Source organism: Enhydra lutris, unplaced genomic scaffold, assembly GCF_002288905.1.
Source record: "Enhydra lutris kenyoni isolate GAN:26980312 unplaced genomic scaffold, ASM228890v2 scaffoldscaffold29, whole genome shotgun sequence".
In the NCBI taxonomy this organism is placed as follows: Eukaryota; Metazoa; Chordata; class Mammalia; order Carnivora; family Mustelidae; genus Enhydra; species Enhydra lutris.
Window position 1 is genome coordinate 5,192,599 of NW_019154113.1, and position 17,788 is coordinate 5,210,386.

At 50.9% G+C, this 17,788-nt stretch overlaps 1 protein-coding gene across 1 annotated transcript in view; it reads left to right on the forward strand.

Moving 5' to 3' along the window:
- The window catches only part of LOC111152666 (ADAM metallopeptidase with thrombospondin type 1 motif 17), a 323,596-nt gene that overhangs the window by 48,192 nt on the left and 257,616 nt on the right, over nucleotides 1-17,788 (forward strand). The window contains exon 4 of the mRNA XM_022511219.1: nucleotides 14,981-15,153. Coding sequence (XP_022366927.1) covers nucleotides 14,981-15,153 — 173 coding nt within the window. The remainder of the gene's footprint in view (nucleotides 1-14,980; nucleotides 15,154-17,788) is intronic.

Consider the following 17,788-nt stretch of genomic DNA (forward strand, 5'->3'; position numbering starts at 1 on the left):
TTGTGTGTGTGTGTGTGTGTGTGTGTGTGTGTGTGTGTGTGTGTATACACACACACACACACACACACACACACACACATATAAAATATGGGGGTGGGGAAGGGGCAGAGGGAGAGGAAAAGAGAGAATCCCACATCCATGCCTAGCATGGAGTCTGACATGGTGGGGGTGGGGGGCTCAATCTCATGACCCTGAGATCATGACCTGAGCCGAGACCAAGAGTTAGACGCCTAACCAGCTGAGTCACCTAGGTGCCCTGGGAAGAGACTAATATTGAACACAGAACGATTAAATAATTACCAGCTTTGGTAAGTGGTCTGAAGAAAATAGAAAGGTGCTGTCGTGACTTAGAGGTCCAAGGAAAGCCTCGTGGAAGAAGTGACACATGAGTTGCGTGTACCAGTTAATCATGTGATCATCAGTTAACTGTCGTTAAGACATGTTCAGAGACCAGCATGTGGGAAAGAGACGCGACACTTCCTGAAGGCTGGCGTGATAATGTGGGGGCCTCCTTGGCTTTTAGAGGAAGCCATAGGGCAACAGCAGAAGACTGTCCTCACATATTTCTGAGTTGTCCTAACAGAGTTTTCCACCCCTTCCCCTGCTTGGCTGGTTTGCTCACCCTCGTGGAGCCCAAGGCTACTTTACATGTGGAAGTCCAAGGGGTGGCTGACCCGGGTGCAAGGGAATGACAGTCCACCTCGTGGTGACCTATTAGGGTCCCTGGGAGATTGGGGTTCAGAGCTTCATTAGGAAGAGTCACCCTGGTGCCCTGAGAAGCACGGCCAGGCTCAGACGAACGTGCAGGGAGGGCGGGTCCTTTCGCCATGGAGTGTCCTGGACATTCGGGAGGGGGCTCTTTGCTTGGGAAGCAGCACAGTCTGGTGGCAGGTTCTCGGCCACAAGAGGAGCACCTGGACTTGTTTTCCCACCTCCAGGCCGGTACGTTGGGGTTTTTGAGCCCCTTTCTCTGTGTGTCAGGAGACATCTGGGGCTTCTGTGGAACTTAAGAGGTCTGGAGAGGAGGGAATGAGGTCCCACTGCAAACTACTCTGGAAATAGGTGGAAATTTAATACATTTGGAAGAAGCTCTGACATCCAAGAGCTCTACAAAGGCCAAGGAGATTTTTTTTTTTCTTCTAAGCCTCTAAAAAAAGGGCAAAAGCATGATCTGATCCTTTGCTCGTTGTTCATTCATTCTCTCATTCATGTATACATTCCAGAACAGCAGCTGAAGACTGACTCTGTTCCAGGGGCCCTCATCAGGGTGGAGAGAAGGAGGTGGGCAGCCTGCTCCCTCAAAGCCCAGAAGCTTAGGGAGGTGTCCCGCCGATCACTCTAGGGTATGCTGAGTGCTACGGGGGTGTTGGGGGACAGGTAGAAGGATGGAGCCTTTAGCTTTATTTCAGTTTTGCATATGAGTTCCAACTCCATAGAGTGGCCTGCCCTCCTTGCAAAGGTGGAGGAATTTCAGAGCTATCTAAAGTTTCTTGTACTTCCTTGTCAAAGATGAAAGACCATCTGTCAAAAGAAACAATACCCAGGATTCCGATGGGCTGGGGGAGGGGGGTGGAGACTCCAGGTGCAGAAGACAAATCGATTTCTTTTCAGGCTTTTGTCTGCCCTGTCTTGCTCTGGTTGAAACATGAGCACGTTAATTAATTTCTTCCCCCAAGCTATGTGTTTGGGGAATGTTCTTCTTCTTCTTCTTCTTTTTTTTTTTCCTCTCCCATCAGTTTAGAAGATAAAACTGTCAGATTTAAGTAGGCCGTGTATGTGCTTTCAGCAAGACTTAAAGTATGTGATTATGCCAAGCACTTGCATAAAACAGTTTTTCAAAATTTGCCAAATGCAACTTGCTGGACCCCTGTAAGAATTGTGCCTGTACAGGAATTGCCCCGCTGTCCTAGAATACGGTTATACACACATCAACTCATGCAAAGGTGACGTGCCCAGTGCGTACTTCGTAAGGCAGAGAAGACTATGGACATCCATCTGTCATGGGCTGAATTGTCTCCCTGCCATGCCTATTGTCGAGTCCTCTAGTACATTAGAATATGACTGTATGATGACTGTATTTGGAAAGAGGGTCTTTACAGAAGTGATTAAGTAGGAATGAGGTCATTAGTGTGGGCCCTAATTCAACATGATTGGTGTCCTTGTAACAAGAGGAAAATGGGACGTGGATGGGTACAGGGTTGGGGGGGGTTGTGGGCAGGGGAGTAGACCTGTAAAGACACAGGGACAGGACGGCCATCTGCAGGCCAAGGAGAGAAGCCTTAAGAGAAATCCACCCTGCTGACACCTCTGTCTTTGACCCCCAGCTTCCAGAAGGGTAAAGAAATCAATGTCTGTTATTTGTGCCACCCAGTCTGTGGAACTTGGTAAGGGCAAAACCCTGGGAGATGAATACAATACCTTTTAAAGGTACATTGACGATTTAATAGTGGTTGAGATAAGGTTTCATGTGGATGTGATTTGAATGAGAAATGGCAGGATTCTGCCTTACCCTCAGGGTACCCTGTGTTGACCAGTCTAACGCATCTGCTTGGAATAGACCCAGCATCTCTTCCAAGATGGTGCTAACCAGCATTTTCCCTTTTCTCTTTTCCCTGCTGCTTTTCTCCTAGAGGTGCAGCTCTGTCCTTTCCTGATTCAGCGAATATGCTTTTCCTTCCCTTCTTCCAATTCAGATCGCGCTTTCCCTGAGAGTTCTGTGCCGTTTCCTGGATGCTTCTTTCATTCTTGGGAGTTCACAGGACTGTGAAGTTTTATGTACTTTTCTCTCTCCCTTGTGGTTGGGGGCGGGGGGGGGGCACCCAGCACAGGGCCAGCTACAGATCTGGGGCTGGGCTAGTGCCTGTTGAACAGGGGGTCGTCTTTTCTCAGTTGGTGTAAGGTCGGCCTGTTAGAAGCCTTGTTCTTCCTGGTTGAAAGTCTGTGGACTTCGTTTTTTGGGCCCGACGAGCAGGAAAGAGGGGTAGAAATTGAGAGAGGATGGCAGTCCTCCATGGGCCTGGGTTTCCCCCTTGGACGTGCAAGTGTTTGCCTCTCAGGGAAATGGTCCCTCTGTTCTAGGACATTCCGGCAGTATCCCTGTTCCTCTACTCCCTGACCTCTCCAACATCTGCCCCATTTCCACACCTCTCCTTCACCCGTCCCTGGTCTGGTTTTAGTTCCCCTTCCCCTGCATCCCCCCAGTGGAGTTCTCACTAAGAGACCCCCTTTTGTTCTATCCAGTTCCTCTTGACCTGGTCCTCTTCTGTGTCGTAGATGCTGAGACTTTATGTTCTTGGCTCCTGCGACTCCATGCTCTGCTCTCCCTGCACCTCAGGTGCTCCCCAACCCCCACTTTTGCCTGCTGCTGTGTTGTTGGTCCCCACTCTTCCAGCCAGCCATACAGTTTCGAGGCCCCTGAGGGACTGGTCTGGGACCACTAATGCCTAAATGCCGCTCTCTGCTCTCACCTTGCTGTTAAGCTCCAAGTCTGCACATCGGGCAGCCAACTTGACCTCTGCACTCACGTGATTCAAGAACACCTGAAACCCAAACCAGTGGTCCCTAACTCCATGATTAGCACAACCATTCTAAGCAGGAATGATCTTTGGTGGCCTTTCTTTCTTACGCAAATACCCCCAGTAGTGTCAGCATCCCCTTCTAAGTCAACCTCCTAAATGTGATTGTTTCTTTTTTTTTTTTTTTTAAGACTTTATTTATTTGACAGAGAGAGATGACAAGTAGGCAGAGAGGCAGGCAGAGAGAGAGGGGGAAGCAGGCTCCCCGCCGAGCAGAGAGCCTGATGCGGGGCTCGATCCCAGGACCCCGAGCTCATAACCTGAGCCGAAGACAGAGGCCCAACCCACTGAGCCACCCAGGCGCCCCCTTATTGGTTCTTTTTTACCTGCACTTTGCCTCCCTTGTCTAGGTGTGGGGACCTTTTACCTGAGCTCCTGTCCTGGTCATTCAGCCGGAGTCTCCACCTTCCGTGGTGGCCCCTGGAATCTCTTCTCCCCACAGCAGCCAGGGTGATGCATTCAGTGGCTTCCCAAGGCTCCTGGGGTGAAGAAGAAAACCCCAAACGTGTGCCACGTGACCCTGCATCCTTGCCCCTGCCTGCTGCTCAAGCCTCTTTGCCAGTCACACTCTCTTTTTGTCTCGGCACCCCACAGTTTCTAGAACATGCCATGACTCCTTCTGTCCCCAGGGCCTGTGCTCATGCCACTCCCACTGCTTAGCCTGCTCCCAGCTTCTTTCTCCCCAACCCCCACGTTTAACTCCTGTCCTTTGGATTTTGTCCCACATGTCACTTCCCCATGGAACCTAGTCTAAATTGGAACCCCTTCCTTTTTATTCTGTCACAGTGTGATCTACTCTTTCTTACAAGCATGTGTTACGTTTATAAATTTTCGTATATTTATCTGTGCATTTGGTTAACATCTGTTCCTTCTAGAGGAGGGTCACCTATACATGGTGGCAGTGCTTAGCACCCCGTAGGTTCCCCATCAGCATTTATTGGCTGACTAAATACCTTTCGACCTCACCCACAGGCAGTGGTGCTTGGCTGCTGGGTACCTACATGACTCTGACCACGGGCGGAAAGGTCCAGTGGGGCTAGCGCATGTTTCCTGCCCTTGGCCCTGCTGAGTCCCAGGGCCGGGATGTGGATCACACCTCCTGCCTGGTGGAGGGACTCATTTCGGATCCCAGGGTTGGTCAGTTCTTCGTGGGGGATCTTCCCCATGAAGAAATAAAATATTATAACCCCCCACCCCCCAAAAACACAACTCTTATTTTCCACCTTCTTTATAAGGAATTTACACGAAAAAATGCCTTTTATGAAATGACTTGGCCTTGGGGGAAGTTATTTAAGGAATTCATACTTGGAGAGTAAACGTTATTTTTTTCCTATTTGAAAAAAGAGAGAGAGAGAGAGAGAGAGAAGGCCATTCTATTTCAAGGATGTTGGATTTCTGCAGCTGCCGAAAAGTTCACCTGGCTGGGAGCTCTTCTGCACACGTGGAACCATCATTTCCAGCTGGAAAGGATCGCTTTTCTAGAAACAGACCCTTTTTGCTTTGGTTGATGAAAAGAAAGGGATGAGAAAGTAATTTGGGGGAACCTGATGATTTTATTGCAAAGCACAGTGTGGATATGTCTTTGGGTGCAAACTGCTGAAATTACACCTGAAAGCCCACTGCTGGCTCTCTGGTTATTCACGGTTCCTCCTCCTGCACTTCCCCCATGTTGACTCAGAGTCTGTGTGGCACTGTCCCCATGTCCTGGGATGCGGCTGCGATAGGTCCTTGGAGAGATCGATGGCGTGTGTGGATGTTCGTACTTCCTCCATGGAAACCCCCTAGTGATTGGTTTTGTTAAATGGTGACTCCCAGTGTAGGGCAGCATTCCTGTTTATGGCAGAGGGGAAAAGCCCATCCAGGACTCCCATGGCGAACAAATAAATCCTTGGTTTCATAACGGGGAAGAATCCTTGACGCTCGAGTGAAATCTAGAAAGTAGTGTAAGGAACGACCCTCTCATTTTAGGCTCTACCCATTTGTGTCTGGCCAAGAAAATGGAAACACAGCCACGTGTTTTCCAACACAGGGATTTCTCGTGGAATTTGCTGTATCAGTGACCAAGTCTGAATGAGCAGAGGGGGAAACTAGGGTGACCCAGGAAACAGCTGTCACCCGAGGACTGGGTTAAGAAAAGGGAAGAGGTGCATTTCTGGGACCAAAGAGCTTGGGGCAAGGGTCTGAGAGGGCACCAGACCGCCAAGACCTTTAGCCAAGCTGGTGTCCCTATGGATGTACCGCTGAGGGGGGTAGGGGGGCTAGGCTGGGATTGTCCCAAGACCTGGAGACTGGAGCCCTGTTGTCCAGTAGTCCTGCTGGAACAGTGCCATCCTGAGCTAAAAACACGGGGATCCCCTTCACTGTCTCTTGTTATACCTCTAGCGCCCCCTGTTGGCGGAGCTGCCCAGAAAGCCCGATGGCAAGGGAGTCTGGGAAATGTAGTTTGCAGACTCCCAGCCCCAGAGGCCCGTGCGGAAGAGGAGCTGAGAGGCAAAAGACAAATTCCCCGTGCCTGAGAGACAGAGACCTTTCTGTTAACTGGCCCCTTTGAGGGCATCCAGGTCAGGCCCCACTGAATATCTAGAGTTCCCAGCCTGAAGGTGTTTTCATTATACCCTGTGGCTGCTTATTTGAGGACAGTGGGGCTATTGGATATACCTTTGAAACCATACATCTCACTGTTTCTTGTGCTGTGGCGGCAGTGACGTCAGTGCGGTGGGGACTGTCTGTGTGTGGAAAGCCCACTCCCAGCAGCACCGGGTGTCCCCCCAAGGAGAGACTCACCGTGTTTGCCAGGCTTTCATGAAAAGCATTTGGTTTTCATTCTTCTAGCCTATATGAGACATTATGAATGTTTCATGGTTTCAACAGCTGATTTCATGTACAGTCATGTATTATGTTCTGTCATATTTGGGATGACAACATTCGCCTCCCCCCCCCGCCCTGCTGGAATATTGGGAGGTTACATTGGGACTTCGAGCAGGAATGACAAGTTACTCCCTCACTCTTCCGGAAACTATGTTTCTATATCATTTTAATTTATGGTTGCCTGGTTGAGGATGGCCTTAGAGACATCCATTTATGCCCCCTGCCCAGCAAGAAATTTCAAAGACAACAAGTTGGTTGATGAGTGTGTCTAGATGAGAGGTGCTGGTTGATGGAGAGTATGAGCAGCGAGACCCTACAGAGTGTAGAAAGGCATCCGAGTTCCCTCTTTGTCTCTGGGATCAGGCAAAGTGTGAATGAATCTGTAGACCCGAACCATAGACCACGGTAATAGCTGGTAATGCTAGCAGTAGAACTCAGACTAGCCCTGTAATCTGGGTGTGGCGTTCTAGATCTGACTGTGTTAGAGGCTGAGCTCGTATCCATTCCTTATTCTGCACATCTGCCCTCAGGGAGAGGCATAATCATCGCCTTGCTTTCTCAATGCTTACACTGTGGAGGGAGAGGGGCACATTCTCACCAGCTCCGATGGATGGCAGAGCTGTGGGCCTCTCACACAGGCTTTGCTACCTCCCCCTTAGGTGGAGGAAGCACCCCATGGGAATGTAATTCTAGGACAATTTATGTGAAGTTCCCTAATTCATCTTGACATTCATGAGGAGTTTCAAAAGGTTTTTTAAAAAAATTCATTTAATGAAGTATAATTCTTGAATTCTTCCTGTGTCTGGGGCTGTGCTGTTTAGGCGCTGTGGCAGGGTCCGGGGGGACGATGTTTGGGTCCCTGAGCTCATAGTCAGGTCCAGCAGACAAGCCTAGTCTCCTGTTAGACTGCAAAGGGAATGTTAACAGCTGCGGAGTTAGGAGGTGAACAGGGGATTTGGGGGGCCCGCCAAGCCCCTTGAGGTTGGCCGACGGGATCTCCTACCAAAGACTGGCCACGGACGGGCTCCCAGGCACTCTCAGTGGACCCCGAGGCTCCAGTCTGTTGCTTGATCTAAGCTGAGAGATTCTGCTAGTCCCACCGTTACTTCTGTTTGCCAGATTTAAATTTGTTTTTGAGGTGACAGGCACAGATTAGAAAAAAAGAAAAAAAACAAACAGCCATTCACATGGCCTGCGTGGTACCCTGGGCAGCCCACGCTGGGGATCCACAGACCTCGGCTCCTGGGGTGGGTTGCTGGGAGGCCCCTCTTAGGGTTTGAGCCATGAGGCAAATGAGTGGATCCTGCCTGCCAGACAACTCCCCTCTTATTCCAGAAGCCCTGTCACCATCTGTGACCTCACGTGTCCTTTCACTGAGGCCCCTTGCCACTCTCCTTTCTTAGTTCGGCTGTCCTGCTCGTGCCCTCCCCATGTCATGTTGGCTGCTGGGCCCTCCCTGCATGGAGAAACCATCCAAGGCTCCTGACTTGGAGCACACAGTGGAATTTTTCCGGAATTCCTTTTGTTGAGTGTTTAATTTTAGGCCCTTTGGTGTGAGAGAAGGTTCCTATCAGATACAAGGAAACAGAATTCATGATCACATTTGCCATAAAACATGTGTTGAAAACACTGCCTTGGGCATCACCCAGAGGCCCCCGTGTAAAGTCTTACTGGTATTTTTTTTTTTTTTTTTTTTTTTTTTTTAAAGAGAGAGATCACAAAGAGACAGAGAGGCAGGCAGGGAAGCAGGCTCCCTGCCAAGCAGAGAGCCTGATGTGGGGCTTGATCTCAGGACCCTGAGATCATGACTTGAGCTGAAGGCAGAGGCTTAACCCACTGAGCCACCCAGGAGCCCCTTACTGGTATTTTTAATTGGAGAGGCTGGTGTGAGATAAATATTGCCTTTCCTTGAGGAAGGGTGTCCTCCCACCGGTCAGAGATTGAGAAAACTGACAAGCAAGCATGTTTATCTTAAAAAAAAAAGAAAGAAAGAAAGAAAGAAAGAAAAGAAAACTCTCTGATTTCAGGAAACTCAGAACCAAATTCTAAGGCAGAGCAGGCAGGTTAGACCATCCCTGGAATCCCAGTCAAGTGAGTTGGCAGCCCAGAGCTGGATAATTTGACAAATTTCTTAGTGCTTCGGCTTGCTCCTCTGGAGGTTTGCAGGGTGACAGTCTGTGACTCTGGCTGCAGGGAGGGAACCCCCGCAGTGTGGGCACAGAGCCAAGTGCCTGGGCGCCTTGCATTTGGGTAACAATCCATGGGGATCTCTGTCACCAGAGTTGCCATGGTGACCTTCTCTGTCCATATAGTTGCATTCTCTTTTTTCTCATTATTTCTCTAATTTCAGTCTGTCTATTTTGGGGGTGAGTCACCTTCAGTCTCTTATGCTCCGAGGAAAATCGTGAGGGAGCTTGAAGTCTTTCTCGCCCTCTGTCTTCGTGTCCCCATGCGGGGCTCCATCTGTGCCAGCTGGATCTGATTTCAGGGAAGATTGATGGGGAGTGGCCGTTTTATTGATTCTGCCTTTGACCTAGTTTGCAGGAGCAGATTTGCAGCTCAGAGCTAGGAAACTCACCTGTCACCCCTCAAAGAATCATGCAAGTGATGCATTTCCTACAGAGCTCGGATATCTAGAGCTGTCCCTGTCCCACTCCAGAGGAGGTCACCTTGGGGGGAGGTGGCTCCACCCAGAGGCCCCAGATGCCCTTCGCTGTGGACACACTGATCTGCGCGCATCAGTCCCTCATGAGGGGTGATAAGCCTGGCTCCTGGAGGCCGGGATTGGGACTTAAACTGCAGGCAAGGGGAGCACACAACTGCCTTCTGTGGAGACCATGTTCCTTAGCGCTTATACGTGGCTGGTGCATTTTATCCAGAAAGCCTTCAGATGAAATAACTGCTCTCTAGAAGTGATTCTCCAGAGGGTGTCATTGGACAGCCCAGGGCCTGTTTGTGTCCATAGAAAGAAGGTGTGAAAATGAACGTTGTAACCAAAAGGGATTCCCCTGGGGGCCTCTTACCTTAAAAACCCAAATCCTCTGCAGCAAATTATGGGGTGGTTGGGAGGCCTTTTTCACTGTTTCCGAAGGTGTCTCTGCGGGCAGTTGTGTTCCTGGGATGTGAGCCTGGGCCCACAGGGAGACTTAGCGGACCTGCCTGGATCACATGGCTAACAGGGACACCCTGCCTGCAGACTCCACAGGTGCTTCTTGTGCTCCCGTCTCCACGAAGGACGACAGACGTCAAGCCACGGTTTACTGAGCACATACTGCAAGCCAGCCACCCTGCTGAGGGCTTGGATCCCTGCAGCAGCCTGGTGTGGGGGGAGCCGTGATTCTCTCTTTCACTGATGAGGTCTTTGAAACAAACAGAGGCCAAGAAAGTTATCCCAGGTCAGAGAAAACAGTTGGGGAGGATTTGAATCCAGCTGTTTTGTCTTGAAAGCCGTGTCCTTAACCAATAGGTCACTGCCGCCACCATCGAAATCCTCATCATGACCAACGTGCCATTCATAGAAGAATCGTAACATTCCAGGGAGTGTAGTAAGCATCTCACTTAATCGCTGCAAACCTGGGTGGCGGGTGTGATGGTTCTGGTTTTGAAGGCAGTCACAGGCTTGCAGAGCCTACCCTGGCTCCTGATGCAACCGAGCTCTCCCTCGGCTCTGCCCCAGACTGCAGCCCTGTTTTGAATCTTGTCATCAGTGCTGTGGCCCTCAGGCTGCAGACCTCCCTCCCCTCGCTTCCCTCACAGTCCTGCCAGTGCACACCCCTCTACCCACACGCACGGGAAGGTGTTCCTCCCCACAGGGTTTTATAAGGGTGTCAGGGGACTGGGCACAGATCACAGAATCTGTGTGTCTCCAGGTGAGAAGGAGGGGCAGGTGTCCTTCCTCTGACCACAGGTAAATTCTTTGCCATGTAGCACGATGACAGCAAGGATTTTTCTTTTTTTTTAAGATTTCATTTATTTATTTGACAGAGAGAGAGAGAGAGGGAGAGAGATCACAAGTAGGCAGAGAGGCAGGCAGAGAGAGGGTGGGGGGGAAGAAGGCTCCCTGCTGAGCAGAGAGCCCGATGCAGGGCTCGATCCCAGGACCCTGGGATCATGACCTGAGCCGAATGGCAGAGGCTTAACCCACTGAGCCATCCAAGCACCCCTGGCACGAAGGGTTTTTGATAGGATTGCCTTTACCCTGTCCTTAGGAGAGCTGGGGAAAAGTCGCAGTCAGGGCGGCTAGGTGAACATCTGGATCTAGACTCTTCCCGGTCCCCTGTGCCCCTGGACCTTCAGTGCTGTGTGTGGGGAAAGCTTATGTTACTGGCTTGAATGACAAGTTTAAGTCTGAATCTTTCCTTTAACTCTGTAAGTATGTTGGACACTCAGGACCTAATTCCTAGCATTGGCACAGTCTTGGATTTCGTGGCCTGAAGCGCCCTCTGTCCTTGGTCTTGAAGGGCCCAGTGCCCTTGGGCAGCTGCCCCCGTGTCCTCTATTTGTTTTCTCTCTAACTTGCCTCTGCAGCTGGCACAGGCTTGTTTTTCCTCTCTCTTTGTACGAAGGTGACCTGAGGTCTTCCCTGGAAATGACATGGGTAGAATCACAGAGTAATTCTTCTGGCTCTTGAAATCTCACACCAAATAGTATGTGATCCGTGTGTTATTTCTCTGGTAAATGTCTAAAGGCTCTTTATTTTTAAACTAAAGAAATGTGTGTCATACAGAGCTTGATAATCACAACTGCAATTTTGGGATTTCTTTTTTAGTTTGCCAAGAGCAAAACTCATAACTAAAATGACAGTTTATGTGTTTGCTGAGCATTTTTAGTAGTCCCCAAATTCTTAGATTCAGTAATAGTGTGAATATTCTAAAAACATTACATTTAGAATGCCCTTAGTTTTTTGTGTGTTTCTCTTCTCCTCTTATTCTAAAGAAGACTTAGGGTAGCTTACATAAATACATAGAATTCTTTTTTTTTTTAAGATTTTATTTATTTATTTGACAGACAGAGATTACAAGTAGGCAGAGAGGCAGGCAGAGAGAAAGGAGGAAGCAGGCTCCCTGCTGAGCAGAGAGCCTGATGTGGGGCTCGATCCCAGGACTCTGAGATCATGACCTGAGCCAAAGGGAGAGGCTTTAACCCACTGAGCCACCCAGGCGCCCTTTTTTTTTTTTTTTAAGATTTTTCGAATTTATTTAAGAAAGAGAGAGAGAGGAAAAACAAATGAGATGAAGAGCAGAGGGAGAAGCAGGCTCCCCATTGAGCAGGGAGCCCGATGTGGGACTCAATCCCAGGACCTTGGAATCATGACCTGAGCTGAAGGCAAACGTTTAACCCACTGAACCATCCAGGTGTCCCACCAAATCTAGGACTTTTGACACTCATTTTGTGGAAGGCCTGACCTGCCCTGAAGTGAGGCTAACAAGCATCTCTCTTGACCCCTCATTTATTCATTTCACTGCAGAAATAGTAGAGCCTTTCGATAATAGCTTGGTACCCCAGACCTCATTTGAAAGTGGTATTCATTATGTGGCATGCCCACCGGATTGCCTTGCAAAATCTGAAAAGTTCTGAATTCCTGAAACCCATCGGGCCGCAGGTATTTGAATCAAGGCTTCCGGCCTCATCCCTTGAGTTCACAGGACAGGGCGCTGAGGTGTGCATCACCGGCCGGCCCAGCGCGGGTCTGGCCTGATAGCCCCAAGTGGCAACGCTCAGCGAGGGGAGCACAGGCAGCCTGACGGCGGGCCCTGGGCAGCTGGGAGGGATAATTACACGGTAGCTGCTGGAGGGCCGGGAACAAGCCAGAGACCCTCTGAGCAGGAGGAGCACAGTCAGTAAGGGTTGCTCAGAAGAACTGTGCCCTGTCCTCCTGGGTAGGTCCTGCAGCAGCAGAAACAGGGGCATCGATTTCATGATGCTCAACCGAGAACCCTTTCCTACCGAGCTTTCTTTGGCCCTCCTCCTGTTAGGTTTGCCGTTCAGAGAGCAGCGAGGAGTCTGTCAGTACACGTGGGCAGAGCAGGTGGGGAGAGTCAGAGCGGAGCTGGGGGGTAGCTTTGGGTTCAAGGACCAAAGTCACCACTGCTTAGTGCTTGACTTCAGCTTTGTGATGTGGGAAACAGGGACTCCACTCATGCATTCACTGACTCACTCACCATCTGTCCATCCATCCATCCATCTGTCCATCCATCCATCCGTCCATGGGTGCATTTGTCTAGTGAATATTTATGGCTTATGGCACACTAAATGCTAGGCCAGGGGCTGGGGGCCATGAAGGGAACACACGGGATAGTTATAGTGAAAATCCTTTAAAAATCACAGAACAAAAAATTACAAAATAAAACGAAACCCAGAGCTCCTGACCATTGTGTTTTACCTGTTACTTAGTATTCTGGGCACGTGTCAGCCCATAGCATTTCATCCTGTAGGACATCCTGCTTATTAGCTCCCTGTGGTCCAGGTCTCAGTAGTCCTACTTCGTACTTAAAGAGTGATGCACAGTGCATTTTTTTTTAAAGGTTTTATTCATTTATGAGAGAGAGCAAGTGAGGGAATGTGAGCAGGGGGAGGGGCAGAGGCAGAGGGAGAAGCAGACCTCCCTTCTGAGCAGGGAGCCCAACGTAGGGCTCCGTCCCAGGAGCTGGAGCTGGAGCACCCCGTGGCTGGGAGAACGTGGCTGTGCTCATGTGGCTGTGCTCATGACGACAGAGCCCTTACCTGGTAACCTTTCACCTCGGTCTGTTGAAATGGGAGCAAGGTGGTTTGTTAGAAAACCCAAGTGGGACTGGTTGGCCTGATCCAGGCAGGTGAGCATCCTAAGCCCAAAATGTAGAGATCACCTGTGCGCCTGCCTCCTTGGGCTCCAAGATGAGCGGATTGCTGAATGCGGGTTTAGTTGTATAAAGGGACCTTCTTTAGAGAGACAAGAGGCCTCTTCCATTCTGCTCACGTGTAAGGCAGGGCCGTCGGAGACCTTGCCTTTTGTCTTAGTGTGGACTCTTCCCTCATTCCACCGCTGAGGCCCAGAAGACTTGTTGGGAGGTGGACCTGGCTCTGGGCGAGGAGAGACACGACCAGCACACTCGTGCCTTTCCTCTTTTCTCTAGCTCATCAGATAACGTACCTTGCTCCCTCATGCCTTCTGGATTATTGTGGAGAATGTGAAAGGGACATCTGTGTTTTTCTCAAACTTATCATCATTATTTTAAACAAATAAAGTAATTTTGGTTCATCATATACACTTGGAAAATACAGAGAAAAGAAGGAAAATGAAGATCACATATCCCCTACCATTCATGTTTTAGCTGTGTCCTACCTATGTTGGTTGGTTGTCTGGCTACTTACTTATCTTTGGGTGGGGGGGCGTGTGGCAAAGGTACTTGTAGGTTAAATCTTTGCAAAATCGCGATTTAACTGTATCATCACAAACGTGCCTTTCCCGGCTGTAGACCATTTCACCGTGGCTGGCTTTTCCATGTTTGGACACTTCCAGTGCTCATCGGTTTTCACAGGTGTAAGTTCTGTGGCACAGAGTACTCTTGTTTGTTCACGATGACCCATACCTCAGCCTGCTTCATGGTGTGCTTTCTGGGCTCTGGAGGAATCAGGTCACTCTCTGAAGCCGGTTTGTGCATGTGAAGACTGGGTTCACCGTGTGGAAATTGTAGCAGAGATGACGTCAGTCATTTCTGTAGGGTCTAGGGCTCAAAATGGAAATAATTGTTACCACATTTAAGAAGTGCCTTTCTGTTTACATGCTTTGGGTTCCTGAAAATGCATGCTGTTCGAATCAGCCTTTAGCACTGGGGTTTTTGCCAGCAAAGCGGGGGTCACCCTCACCTAGCAGCTTGTAGTTGCCCACTCTGATCTGGGCTCTAATCGATAACAGTGCGTACCCTGTCAGATCTGATAGTTTATCTAGAGAGTCAGCAATGACCCTTCCCCGGGCCCAGGAAAGGACCCGTATTGGCCGGGATGTGCATGTCATGAGATTTTCTTTCCTGATGATGTTTTTTTTTCTTTGAAATAATGCTTTGTGATTATTAATGTTTATGGCTCCTTATTTGTGACTGTCAGAACAGTGGCCAGAGTGCCCCCTCCCTGGGTTGCAGCTGTCAGAAGTAGGTTTAGCCCTTTCAGAAAGCTCGCTGGTTCTCTGCCATTAACCTGAGGTGCCTTCTCATCGCTTCCCCACCGGGTCTGGGCTTCCTTCCCCTCTGCCGATTTCTTGCTGCTGTCCACTCTCCTCTGATGGGACAGGTTTCCTCTTCCTGATACTCAGTCCTGTGGGCCTCCTTGGCTGTGATGTGGACAGGTGTGAGCCCCCTTCTGCCCCTCAGCTCCCCCTTTGGGAATGTGAGCGCAGGTGTGTCCCCCCCCCCCCCCGCACTGCTCTGTGATGGTGGAGGTCCAGCTCTTGGCCACTGGAGACTGACCGTTCTCTGTGGGAGGCTCAGCAGAAGGCCGATTCACTGTCTGGTTTTGGAAATCAAAATGCCAAGGACTGCATGGATGTCTCTGTCCTTTTCTAGAAAAGAAGAAGCCAAGGAGGGACAGGCCATCCCGGGACTGGCGGGAGCGGAGGAACGCCATCCAGCTGACCAGCGAGCATACGGTGGAGACCCTGGTGGTGGCCGATGCCGACATGGTGCAGTACCACGGGGCAGAGGCCGCCCAGAGGTTCATTCTCACTGTCATGAACATGGTGAGTCTCCCATCGCCGTCCGGGATGAGGGCTGTGTCCTTGACTTTTCCCCAGGCTGGGGGATGGAGACACAGCACCGTCCCCCGAGGAGGGCCTGCCCTCCGGCGTACCTTCAGTGCTAGGGTCTGTGCCGTGGTTGACCTTCACCTGCCATTCTTACCAGTGGTTTGCCAAGACCTCTCCTCAGTGCTGGACCCCCTCCTGGCGGGGAGTCGAAGTTGAAGGAGTCAGTCCCTCTTCTAAGGAGTCAGCGGTTTAGTAGAAGGAATCAGGATCACACTTGAGTGTGATCAGCTCTTGCCGTGGGCCATGAGGGCTGGAGGAAAGTTGGAGCAGGAGAGGTTGTCTGGTTGTGGGTACAGGGAAGGAGCCACGAAGCCTGCGTCTACCTAGGATTTGATGAATGGGGATAGCAGGAAACCGTCACATTGACGGTGTGGGAAGGCAGGCGGGGTGACCTGGCTGCAGGAGGGAATGGGGGAGCCTGAGGGGGTGCGGGTGGACACTGGATGGGGCAGGTGGGGAGGGTGTCCTGAGGAGTGGGGCTGCTGAAAGGGGTGAGGGAGGCAGGAACCATCCCTGCAGCTGTGCTCAGCGGGGACTGGAGTGGGAAAAGGCGAGAAGGGGCATTGGAAATGGAGAGCATGGGGTGGGGAGAGGGGCTGAGCTGAGGGGCAGGCGTGAGGGTAGAGGAGGCCGCCATGTGGGGAGGAAGAAGTGCTGGCCCTGGTCTCTGAGAAGTACGTGTTCTTCATCTGTACAACCCCGAGTCCTCCTGGTGGCTGGTGAATGGCAGGTTGCTGGGCTGCCCAGAGGACACCCGGGAGGGGAGCTGCTGGGGCTGGCTCCACACCAGCCTCTTTCATCTGTAGCTCATTTCATTTCTTTGTTTTTTAATTGTCCAGAGTACCAGTGCCAGGAGGAACCACTCATTACGGCAGCTCAAGTAGTGATGAGGCAGAATTCCACTTTGATATTTGTTTCCACAATTCTGTGGTCAGGACGGGGGTAGCTATAGTACCACCAGTGGGCGGAGGGGGGTCCGTGGCGATGTTGCCCTCAAGCTGCCCATGGCTGTAACACTGAAGCACAGGGACCGAGTGGTCCCCAGACTTGGCTTTCACTCAGCGCTCTCCACACCCTTTCTGCTGCTTGGACAAAGAGGTTGGAGGCTCCAGATCCTGTTGCCGAGGGCAAATATGGGGCCAACCCCATTAAATGGGGATTTAGATGTTCCCTGATGAGGCCTACCCAGTGAGAGCGGGGCCACTGTGGCGAAGGGCCTCCGGTGTGTGTGCGCTAATACGGACCTCTCCGGTCACCTCCGGTCCACCTCTGGGTTTCTTGGCCAGTCCGATGAGGCCAGAAAGCAAACAAGAGCTGAGTCTGCTGACCGCACTTACACAGACTCTCAGCACGGGGAGCTGGTTTCTGTTGCTCTCGTGGTGGGGTTGCCATCCAGCAAGTTTAAAGACAAGCTGTGTGCGGACGTGGTACCTTCTTTCGAACAAGACCACCTTCCACCATTCTCATCCTCCAGGCCCTCAAACCCAAGTTTTGAAAATCCTGAGAATTCTGTTCTTCCTCTGGCTGTTGTAGCCAAGGGATTTCTGTTAGGAAGTAAGATCTTCTTTAAGCCAGGAGGATGAGAAGGGATTGTGGTCGGGCTCAGGAGCCCTGTCATTAGGTGTCCAGGTGCAGTGAGCAGGGAGGTGAAGTCAGCCAGCCCGGCTCTCTCCCATCAGGGGGTTGACTGTGGGCCCGCAGGACTGAACTGGCTCTGTTTCTCTAGCCTCGGTGGATTTGGAAAGGAATCTGCGGGCGCAGTTTCTGTCTTCCTTGCAACATACTCTCTGCAGGCTGCGGAAGGAGCGTCATTGGAAGCCGACATCCAGGCTCCCACGCCCTCCTGACTTTCTCACGTGGGCCTCTCTGGGTAGAGACCTGCCCGCCCGCGCTTGCCGCTCGGACTCTTGAGGCCAAATCTAGACAGACTCCTATCCCCAAGGCAAGCCTGGGCACTCGTAGGGCTTTGGTACACTTTCAAAGCTGGGCAAATTGGGTATCACGTGTTTGCTTACAATTTTCATAGTCTCTCCTGGGTCTGGGTGTGTGTGTGTGTGTGAATTAGATCACCAACCAGCGGCACGTGTCTGAGAGGAAGGAAAGGAGTGGACGTCTGCGATGAGTAGCTGGGTTATTTCTCCTCCTTCCCCTCCTCAGACCTGGTGGATTTCATTATACTTCCATCTTACAGAGAAGGAAATGGAAGCTTGCCAGGAGTGCCATCATCAGGGTGTGCAGCCAGTGAGCGAGTACAGGGCAGGGCAGGCACTCAGAGCCAGGGCTGAGGGACTCCTGTCTCACCTGTTCAAGGTCATGGGCCCATCTGGGGCCTGTTGTTTCTCTACATCTCTGCCCTGGACTGCCCATCATTATTGCAGACCCTGGTGACTGCTGGAGCTGCTTTCCTGGGTTCTTCACATTCACTTTCTCCCCTCTTGATTCCTTGCCACAGAATGGCCAGCAAGAGCTTCATCCGACAGAATTAGGACTTTGTTACTAAGCAGCCCTAAGCCCTTCTGTGGCTTCCCATGCACTTAACGGGGAATTTTTGCATGGCTCTGTTTTGCAC